Source organism: Pyrus communis, chromosome 14 (genome assembly GCF_963583255.1).
Source record: "Pyrus communis chromosome 14, drPyrComm1.1, whole genome shotgun sequence".
NCBI classification, from domain to species: Eukaryota; Viridiplantae; Streptophyta; class Magnoliopsida; order Rosales; family Rosaceae; genus Pyrus; species Pyrus communis.
In genome coordinates, this window is record NC_084816.1 from 21,843,551 (window position 1) to 21,854,454 (window position 10,904).

A 10,904-nucleotide genomic window follows, 5' to 3' on the forward strand; every position below is an offset into this window, starting at 1 on the left:
ACGAAGCTTTAAATCATGCTTTAGTTTCACATCAATAAGGCTATGTGCTTTTGGTTTTTCAAAGATGATTAAACATGTACAAAACTAACAAGAGAATAAGGAATTTCACACAATACATGCTTACTAAGTTCTTGATCACCGTGGTTCAAATTCAATCCAATTATATCATTGGGTCGGGAAACTAACAAAAATCTAATTCAAAACAATAAAGAAAATAAGACTATTTTTGGATTTTTTTCATTTTCAGAATTTTCTCACTTTTTTATTTTTTTGGGTTTTTATTTTTTATTTTTTTAGAGTCAACAAAACTAATTAAGAAAACAAAAAACAACAAGAAGAAAACAAATGAAACCAATTCTTAGTCAAAGGGACGAAAATTTTCAATTTGGTCATTTTTTTCAATCCTTACCCCCAAACTTAAACTGGACATTGTCCCCAATGTCAGAAAACTCAATAATGCATAAAATAAAAATAAAATAAAATAGTAAGAAACAAAATAAAAAATTTGGACTGAAAACTTCCCCAATTTGCAGTAAAATCAAGTGATGACCCCCAAACTTCAATTTGCAATAAACTCCAAGGGTGGACATAATCAAATATTCCTACAAAGAAAAGAAATAATTTAGTTTAGCACGTAAGAAAACTCAGAAAAAACAAACGAAAAATTGAAAATGACATAAAAGGAAAATGAATAGAAATATTGGGTTACCTCCCAATAAGCGCTTGCTTTTACGTCTGCAGCCAGACGGCACCAAGGGTAATCATTCAAGGGAAGCTAGTTCTTAGAGGGGTACAACCTCCACATCATGCTCCGCAAAAGGCTCGTAATATGGTTTGAGTCCATGTCCGTTCACTTTGAACATGTTTCTGGTCTTTGCACTTTGGATTTCCACTGCGCCGTGAGGAAAAATATTAGTTATAACAAACGGACCAACCCATTGAGAACAAAGCTTACCTGGAAATAATCGAAGGCGAGAATTAAATAGAAGAACTTTTTTGTCCAATGGCAAAGCTCTTCCTTGATATCATCTTGTCATGAAATGCCTTTGATTTCTCCTTGTATATTCGACTAGACTCGTATGCATCATTCCGGATTTCATCTAACTCATTCAATTGAAGCTTCCTCTGCTGTCCGGCAACACTCATGTCCATGTTGTAGGCTTTGATCGCCCAATAAGCTTTGTGTTCTAATTCTACTGGAAGACAGCATGGTTTCCCATAAACTAATCGAAATGGGGACATTCCAATATAAGTCTTATAAGCAGTCCTATAAGCCCACAATGCATCATTCAAGCGCATGCTCCAATCCTTCCTACTAGGACTCACAATTTTCTCCAAAACTTGCTTCACCTCATGGTTTGATACTTCTGCTTGACCACTAGTTTGCGGATGATAAGGTGTAGACACCTTATGTGTGACATTGTACTTCCTAAGCAACGCTTCAAATGTTCTATTGCAAAAGTGACTCCTTCCATCGCTAATGATTGCTCTAGGTGTTCCAAATCTTGCAAAGATGTTAGTCTTAATAAAATCTGAAACAACTTTTGAATCATTAGTTTTGGTGGCTTTCGCTTCCACCCATTTAGAAACATAATCCACAACCAATAAAATGTAAAGAAAACCATTTGAAGATGGAAAAGGTCCCATGAAATCAATGCCCCACACATCCAAGATCTCAACAATCAAAATAGGGGTTTGTGGTATTTGATTTCTTGGGCCCAAGTTACATGTTCGTTAACAGCGATCACATGTTGCCCAAAACTCGTACGCATCCTTAAACAAACTAGGCCAATAAAAACCACTCTCTATCACCTTAAGGGTTGTCCTCTTTGCTCCAAAATGGCCACCACATGCATAAGAATGACAAAAAGTTAGAATAGATTTAAACTCAGATTCGGGGACACACCTTCTAATCAATTGATCAGGGCAATATTTCCACATATAAGGATCATCCCACTCATAGTATTTGGCAGTTTTGACAAGCTTATCTTTCTGAGCATGTGTAAAATCATCTGGAATCTTTTTGGTGACCTTGTAATTGATAATATCTGCATACCAAGGGTCAGTAACATTTAATGAAAACAATTGCTCATCCGGAAAACTCTCACATAAAGGGACGAGATCTTCCTCTGTGTTTAAGTGCACAAGTCTTCTAAGATGATCTGCTACAACATTTCACTCTCTTTCGTATCCTTGATCTCTAAGTCAAACTCTTGAAGTAGAAGTATCCATCGAATGAGTCGCGGTTTTGCATCTTTTTTTGTGAGTAAATACTTCAAAGCTGCATGGTCAGAAAACACAATAACTTTAGTTCCAATCAGATAAGATCTAAATTTTTCTAAAGCAAATACAACAGCTAGAAGCTCCTTCTCTGTTGTTGAATAATTCAACTGTGCATCATTGAGTGTTCGTGATGCATAATAGATGACATGTGGCACTTTGTTGACACGTTGTCCTAGAACTGCACCAACAGCATAGTCTGAAGCATCGCACATTAACTCAAAAGGTAAACTCCAATCTGGTGGCATGAACACAGGAGCCGCAGATAACAACTCTTTAAGTTTGTTGAATGCTACCACACATTCTTCATTCATATCAAATGTTACATCCTTTTGAAGCAAACGGCACAAGGGTCTAGAAATCATTGAGAAGTCTTTCATAAACCTACGGTAGAAACCTGCATATCCAAGAAAAGAACGAACCTCCCTGACAGTAGTAGGGAAAGGTAAAGAACTAACAAGTTCTACTTTAGATTTATCAACTTCAATTCCATTTTCAGATATGATATACCCTAGATCTAATCCATGTGAAACCATGAAATGACATTTTTCCCAATTTAAGACCAGATTAGTTTCTTGACAACGTTTTAAAACTATGGACAGATTATGTAGACATGTATCAAAAGAATCACCATAAACTGAAAAATCATCCATGAACACTTCAATTATTTTCTCAATCATATCAAAAAATATACTTACCATACACCTTTGAAATGTGGCGGAGGTGTTGCAAAGTCCAAACAGCATCATCTGGTATTCAAATATGCCAAATGGACATGTGAAAGTCATTTTTCTTGATCCTCCAGAGCAACTGCAATTTGATTATATCCAGAATAGCCATCAAGAAAGCAATAATGAGAATGACCAGCTAACCTTTCTAACATTTGATCAATGAATGGAACTGGAAAGTGATCCTTGCGTGTGGTGCTGTTTATCTTCCAATAGTTTGTACAAACTCTCTAACTATTTTGCACATATGTAGGCACTAGCTCAGTAGATTCATTCTTAACAATTGTGACTTTGGATCGCTTTGGAACTACTTGAACAGGGATCACCCACTTGCTGTCCGAGATAGGATATATGATGCCAACATCAAGAAGCTTGATATCCTCTTTCTTGACGACCTCCATCATGAGTGGGTTCAAACGGCGTTGAGCTTCCCTTGTAGGTTTTGCACCTTCCTCCAGCAGAATCCTATGCATACATGTAGCTGGATTTATACCTTTGATATCTGCAATGCTCCAAGCTATGGCAGTTTTGTGATCCTTCAGTACCCGGATCAGTTTCTCCTCCTCTTCTGCTATGAGTTGTGACGATATAATGACCGGTAATGTTTCATCCTCTTCCAAAAATGCATACTTCAAATGTTCAGGAATCGGTTTAAGCTCTAATTTGGTGCCTGAATCACAGAAGGAAGAATTTTTTCGTTAGAAGTAGGAAGAGAAATAAAATAGGAAAAAGATTTACCACGAATTGGTAAAAAATACTCAAGGGTTGCCACTGTCTGGATTAATTCTTCTTCAATGTGCTCGGAATAATTAAGTTTTCATGTGTAATGCTATGCACTAACGCCTTCTCTAAATTGTCTTGTCCCACACCTTCATTAAAACAATCCTGCACAAAATAGTCAAATGCATCAATAAACAAACAAGATTCAAAATCACTAGGTACCTCATAGCATTGAAGATTTTGAACTTGATGCTTTCTCCATCAATTTTCATGGTTAAAGTAATATCATAAACATCAATCTCCGTACGTGCCGTTCTAAGGAATGGTCTTGCCAATATAAGAGGAAGTGCAGTAGGCATAGGGTCATGTTCCATCTCAAGAACAAAAAAATCAATGGGAAAAATAAGCTCATTCACTTGCACAAGTACATCCTCCAATAGGCCTTTGGGGTATCTATTTGAACGATCTGCCAACTGGATTACTACCTTTGTTTCCTTCAAGTCTCCAAGGTTTAGTGATTTATACACCAAATATGGCATCAGATTGATGGATGCCCCCAAATCACACAATGCTCTCCCAAACTGTTTCCTTCCAATTACAAATAGAATGGTAAAGCTACCGGCATCCTTCAACTTCAGTGGTAGCTTTCTCTGCAAAACAACTAATAATTCCTCGTTTAATGCCACAGTTTCTTGATCATTGAATCTCCTCTTGTTCATACAAAGCTCTTTAAGGAACTTTGCATACTTGGGCACTTGTTTTATGGCATCTAAAACAGGTAAGTTCACTTGGACTTTTTGGAAAGTATCCAAGATTTCCTTATCAATTTGCTCTTTCTTAGACTTCATAAACCTACAAGGAAAAGGAATAGGGACACATGAGTTAAATGAATTTTGAACTTCTTTACTTACCTTATCAGAATCTTTTTTGTTCAATTCTGTATCTTTATGAGACTTTTCAGTTTCTGTTGAAGCCCTATCTTGCTTAAGATTTTTGGTTTGTTGCTCCCTTTGCTCATTTGTATCTTTTCTAGTCCTCTTTTGCATCCTTGGCTGCTTAAAAACTTATTTTCCACTCCTTAAAGTCACAACATTCATCTGCTCTGCATTTGGATTCACCACGGTTTGGCTATGCAACCTTCATGGTTGATGTTGTTGCCCCCATCAAACTTGTTAACTAACTCATTTGGCACTCAAAGTTTTCAATTGCTTTGTCTGTTTTCTGTTGATGAGATTGAGTAGAGTTAGCTAAAAAAGCAATTAAATCCTCAAGAGACTTACTTAGAGCTTATTGTTGTTAAGGCTGAAATGGTGCATACGGTCTTGCTTGAAAGAAGCCAGGTGGACGGTTATAGTTGTTGGGAATAGATTGTTGTCCATTGTCTTGATTATTCCACTTTAAGTGTGGATGATCGCGCCACCCCGCGTTATAATTGTTGGAGTATGGATCATACTTTTGTCTTTGTTGCCCCTGAAACCCTCCTAACACATTAGCTTGCTCAAGACCACCTTGATCCATCAACGAAGGGCACATGTCCGTGGCATGTCCCATCATTAAACATACACCGCACACTTGTTTTGGAGCCACCATAACCTGTTGCACAAGATTAGTCAAGTTAGCTAATTGTAATTCAATACTAGAGTTAGCACTTACCTCGTTAACTTTCTTAAGAGGTCGTTCATCTCTCCCTCCAAATTGTCGTGTGTTGTCAGCAATGTTCTTTAATAATGCCTTAGCATTTGTTGGTGTCTTGTCCATGAATGATCCCCACTTGTTGCATCAAGCATTACACAATCAGTACCACACAATCCTTTATAAAAATATTGTATTAAAAGATGCTCTGAAATTTGATGATTAGGATAAGATGTAACCAAATGTGTGAATTGCTCATAGTAATCTCCAAAGGGCTCTCCATGTTGTTGTCGGATTGCACATATGTCTTACCTTATGCTGGCAGCTTTTGTGGCCGGAAAATATTGCTCCAAGAATGCTTGCTTCACCTGGTTCCATGTGTTTATTGATCCTGGAGGTAAATTGTAAAGCCACAAATTTGCCTTAGCTTCTAATGTAAATGGGAATGCCCTCAACTTGACTTACTCCTCATCCACATTGGCTAGTCTCATTCCCGAGCATACCACATGAAACTCCATGAGATGCTTGTTGGCATCCTCTGTTGAGAACCCATGGAACTTAGGCAAGTAGTGAATCATGCCGGACTTAAGCTCAAATCCTCCTTCTGCCTTTGGATATGTGATGCACAACGGTTATCAGCCATGCCTTCTTGTGGTTCTTCCTCCTCTTCCGAACTCAAATGTGGTGGAGAAGATGGTGGTCAAGACACCGATGCACGCTTCTGCTTGATTGTTCCTCGAAGCTTTTGAAGTGTTCGTTCAACCTTAGGATCGTAGGAAGCTAGATCAATGCTCTTGGACCTTCGAGTATGCATATACTACAAACAATACCTGAAATAAAAACAAAAACAAAAACACTAATTAGAGAAGAAAAGAAAACAATAGAAAAATAAGTAATTAGAAATAACAATCCCTGGCGACACAGAGCCAAAAATTTGATAAGATTAAAAGCACACCACAAAGTAGCACACAAATGTCCTATTAATTTTCCTTATTAACAATAAGATTTGTCAATTGTAGCATATGAAAATAAGGGTATTTCCAGTAGAAGATTGTTTTATCTAACTACTTAAAATGTCACAAAAAATGGGCTGTTGTCCCTACTAACCAGCCACCGAAAAATAATTATTAGACAAACTTACACTTATCTAAAGTCTACGAAATTTTATATGCAGATACTAGACACACAGAGCTACACTCATACAAATTTTTGGGATTTTTGGAATTGATTTTCTATTTAAATTAAATCGAACAAAAACAGGAAAAAAACAGGACAAAAACAGATTTTAAGTAGTTCACAAATTAAGAAAAACGAGTTAGGGGAATCCATCACCAAATAATCATGCAAACATGTTATGTTTCATTTAAATTCCTTCTATTTCCAGATGAAGATGCTCAAGTTGGCTCAATGTTAGAACTCAACCTATTACTCTTTCTTATGTAGTATGTTAAGAGAATGGCGTTTTCAACTTAACTTAGTTCCTAACATGCAATCTAGAATGGTGTGTTCATAGATTTAACAAGTAGAAATCATTAATAACGAAAAGAGTTTGAGTCATCACAAGGCATCATAAGTACTAGCGTTGTCTTACTTATCCTAGAAATTGATTCACATGTTAATCGCAATTAACAAGTACTACTCTAGAACATATGTAGGTCCTCATTCGACAAGGGCAGGCACACACATATTCATAGCATTAGAATCCTAGATATGCTTACTAAGTATGCATCCGTAGAAAACACATAAAGAATTCATCAATGAGACAAGTAGTGAACCAATTTTCATCCATTCATAAAAGTAATTCAAACGAAATGTCATAACAAACTTGCAATCATATTCGGGGCTTCAAAACAGCCCCTGACTACTAAAAATTAGTTACACATAATTCTCAAATTAAACCAAAAGAAAGACATGAGTTTGAGAAGATAAAACCGAAAGAAGAGAATGCCAAGATTTCCTCCTTCCTTTCCTTCCTTCCCCAACGCAGCAGCCTTCTCTTTTCCTTGTTTTTCTTCCTTTTTTTCTATTTTTTTTTTCACCTTTTTTTCCACTCTTTGCCGCTGCAACCTGCAGCCCTTTTCTTCTTTTCTGCTGCCACAGTTTTTTCTCCATAACTCACCCCACTAATAGCCATTTAGTGATGACAATAAGTGAGAGGAAATGCTAAAACAATTGTAACTCTTTGGGCAGCCTTTATGCCCATTACTCTCACTTAATTTTCCATTTCCTCTGATATTTGAATAGGTATTAGCTGGCTTGTTCTTGGCTGCATCAGTTTTGGCTGTTAGTTTTATTGGATTTATTGCTTTCAATGCTTTCTTGTCAGTGACGAACTGCTCAGCCTCTTGGAAACCTGTCAGTGTTAAAACGGCCATAACTTCTTCTAGAAAAATGATATTAATAATCCGTGAAATACTCCAGAAAATAGACATCCGTAGCTTTCCAAGCATATAAGGCTCGTTCTCTAATTCATTCTGAACTGTCCGTAACTTGCTTCCAAAGTCAGCTGACCTGCACAGGCAGTTTTGACGAATTTGTTACTTAAAATTCCACTTGTGCTATTTTTCTTTTCTTTACTTGACAAATCCTACAAACACACAAAAACAAAGTAAATAGCTCAAAAATATAAGAAACTAACTAAGAAAAGACAAGTGAATTTGATGTAAAATTTATATAAATATGAGCTTATCAGTTTCTCCTTTATGAAGTGTTTATCCGCCTCCACATGTTTGGTCCTATCATGTTGCACCGGATTGTTAGCTATCTCCCGAGCTGCTTGATTATCATAGTACAACAACATAGAGCCCTTGGGTTTAAAGCCAATCTCAGTAAGAAGAATCTGAATCCATAGGAGTTCACAAATACCATGTGCTATTCCCCTGTATTCAGCTTCTGCTGACGACTTCGCCACTACATTCTATTTTTCACTTCTCCAAGTCACAAGATTACTTGCTACGAATGTAAAATAAACATGTCGGGTAGGTGGATGATAACATTGGTAACCTTTTCGTTGGGGACTAAAGCCAATGAAAACACGTCGGATTGCACATGGATCAAGTTTGCTTCGTTGGTTTTTGTGAAGATGGACGTAGGCCACACAACCAAAAACTCGTGGTTCGAGATGAAGAGTGGAGAAAATGGAAACATGGTCACCAAGCATGGCCAATGGAGTGCGAAAAGAAAGAACACGTAATGGAATTCGATTCATTAGATATACATCATAAGTCACTGCATCAGCCCAATAAGTCTTTAGCGCCCAAGCACCAATGAGAAGGGCCCAAGTAATCTCAAGTATGTGTCGATTTTTCCGTTCGGCTACTTCATTATGTTGTGGGGTCTGATGACAAGTAGTTTCATGGAGAAGACCCTTGTCCTGTAAAAACTGAGAAAAATCTTGATTAATGTATTCACCACCATTATCACACCGAAGTACCTTAACCGGAAGTGAATATTGTGTGTGAACCATATGATAAAACCTTTTGACAATTTCACCTACATCACTCTTATGTTTCATGAGATATAACTCAGTCATTCTAGTGCAGTCATCAACAAGTGTTATAAACCAATGCACACCATGTTGAGTAGGAACTGGAGATGGCCCCCATATATCAAAGAGAACCAACTCAAAAGGAACTGTTCTTTTATTAAAACTTGAAGGATACGAAGCTCGATGACTTTTAGCTAATGTGCATACATTGCACTTTAGAGAAGAATATGGAATATTGTTAAATAATGACGGAAGTAACTTCTTCAAATAACCAAATGAGGCATGACCTAGGCGACGATGCCACAATTAAACAGTCTTTACCTTTCCATTATCACAACTTCGAACTTGGTGAACCCAGCCTTGTGCAACATCATCGACATAGTACAATCCCCTTCTCTTAGTACCACACCCAATAATTGCTTGAGTTCGGATATCTTGAATTCGGATATCTTGAAGTAAATAGAAAGACGAAAACATTAGCACAACACAGTATAATTACTCAGTGGCTTGTCCCACTGATAACAAATGGCTAGAGAGTGCGGGAACAAGTAAGCAATTATGTAATGAGAGAGTAAGAGTGAGTGCTACTGAACCCGCCCCTGTAACCGGGGCAACACCTCCATTAGCAGTGACAATACTATCTCGTGGTGGTGGTGTTGTAGATTTAAATAAAGTACCATCATAAATCATATGATCAGTGACTTCGGAGTCAATAATCCAACCTGTATCAAGATTAATTGATGCAATTAAGGCTTTGCTTGTGTTACCTGGATCATCGGATTGCTCTTGGGTAGTAATCAAATTTAAAAGTGAAAGCGGGTCTAATATATCTGGACCAAATCTGTCTGCTGCTCGTATTGTCCCTGCTGGTGGGCCAAGCAGACCAGTCTCCTTTCTTCTGCTGACTGCAGCTGGCAGATTTGTATTATTTTAGGCTTCAAAAAATAGTAGCCCACTTCCTGAGTTTTCTCCATATGGCTCAACGGGCCGATATTCAGAACCGCTAGTGGTTAACGTAGCAAGCCCAGATGTGGATTTTGATAATTCGGTCTGTGCAAGCATCGATCCAATGATCGGAATGACGGTTTGGTTGTCTGCCATTAAAGCGGCAAGTTGTAGTTTCAGTTTTAATTTTCTGGGTTTGGGTTTAAACAGAGGTCTGGTCTCTTGTTTCGAGACCTGGGTTTGGAATTTTAACAAAGATCTCTTGTTTTGAGACTTCTGTGCTTGGTTTCAAGCAGCTGTTAAACAGCCCACAGAGAAGCACCCAATCGGCAGTGAACAAGAATAGGGTTTAGAGAAAGAGACAGGCCGAAACCTGCTCTGATGCCAAGATAAAACTATAAGATAAAAGGTTTAATCGCTATATTATTCTTCTCCCTCTAGGAGGCATTATATATGAAATATATCTTGTGATACAAGGAATAATAAAGGACTTCTAACTAAATTAGGAAACACAACTATATTCCTAATAAATAATTATTCTCCTAACTTGTCGGGGTTGACTCACATCCATAATCCACAGTTCTCTGCCCACTCCCAACACCTCATCACGCTCAGTTTGAGAACCAAGTTGTATATGGGTTCAACCATGGCCTCAGTGAAGATAAAGAAGTTGGGGATTTTGAGTGAATTTTTGGGGTGAGGGATGAGATGGGTTTGTGGGAAGAGGAGGTGAAGAAAATTTGGGATTTTAGTTGCTTCGTTGGTGAGGCAAATGGAAAGATGCTCTACCATCACTTTGGTTGCATCGCTTGTTTGGGTTAGAGAGAGACGGTGGGAGGGACAGAAAGGCTGATGGCTGGGAGAGGCAAAAATGGGGAAAAAGGGAAAGGGGGATGTAGAGGTGGAAGGTTACAGGGATTGGAGAGATGATTCTAGAAAAAAAAAAAACAAAAAAGAAAAAGGAAAAAGATAAAGTAATAATAAAGTATGGAAATTGTTGTTAGCACTCTAAAAATCTCATTTGACACTCCAAACTTTTTATAATTAAAAAGAAAAATACACTTGTGAGGAGCGTAGAATGAGATTTTTGGAGTGCTAATAACAGTTCCCTA

The 10,904-nt window shown here is 37.6% G+C and overlaps 1 protein-coding gene across 1 annotated transcript; it reads right to left on the bottom strand.

Moving 5' to 3' along the window:
- Positions 1-978: 978 nt before the first annotated feature.
- On the bottom strand, positions 979-9,948 carry LOC137714590 (uncharacterized). Its single transcript, XM_068453771.1, has 13 exons — positions 9,849-9,948; positions 9,615-9,758; positions 9,169-9,296; positions 6,070-6,177; positions 5,382-5,498; positions 5,182-5,321; positions 3,951-4,580; positions 3,878-3,893; positions 3,244-3,637; positions 2,979-3,029; positions 2,180-2,677; positions 1,907-2,048; positions 979-1,504 (listed from the first exon to the last, which is right to left on the bottom strand). The coding sequence occupies exons 1-13, from the start codon at positions 9,946-9,948 to the stop codon at positions 979-981; spliced, it is 2,994 nt and encodes a 997-aa protein (XP_068309872.1).
- Positions 9,949-10,904: the final 956 nt, after the last annotated feature.

Bases quoted from the DNA above. Each gene is read 5' to 3' on its own strand.
- LOC137714590 (XM_068453771.1), bottom strand. From the start codon at position 9,948: ATGGCAGACAACCAAACCGTCATTCCGATCATTGGATCGATGCTTGCA. The intron at 9,297-9,614 runs GTAACACAAGCA...ATTTACTTCAAG, and splicing joins AGAGCAATCCGATGATCCAG to ATATCCGAATTCAAGATATC. The intron at 1,505-1,906 runs GTGTGTCCCCGA...CATCTTTGCAAG, and splicing joins CCTGATCAATTGATTAGAAG to ATTTGGAACACCTAGAGCAA.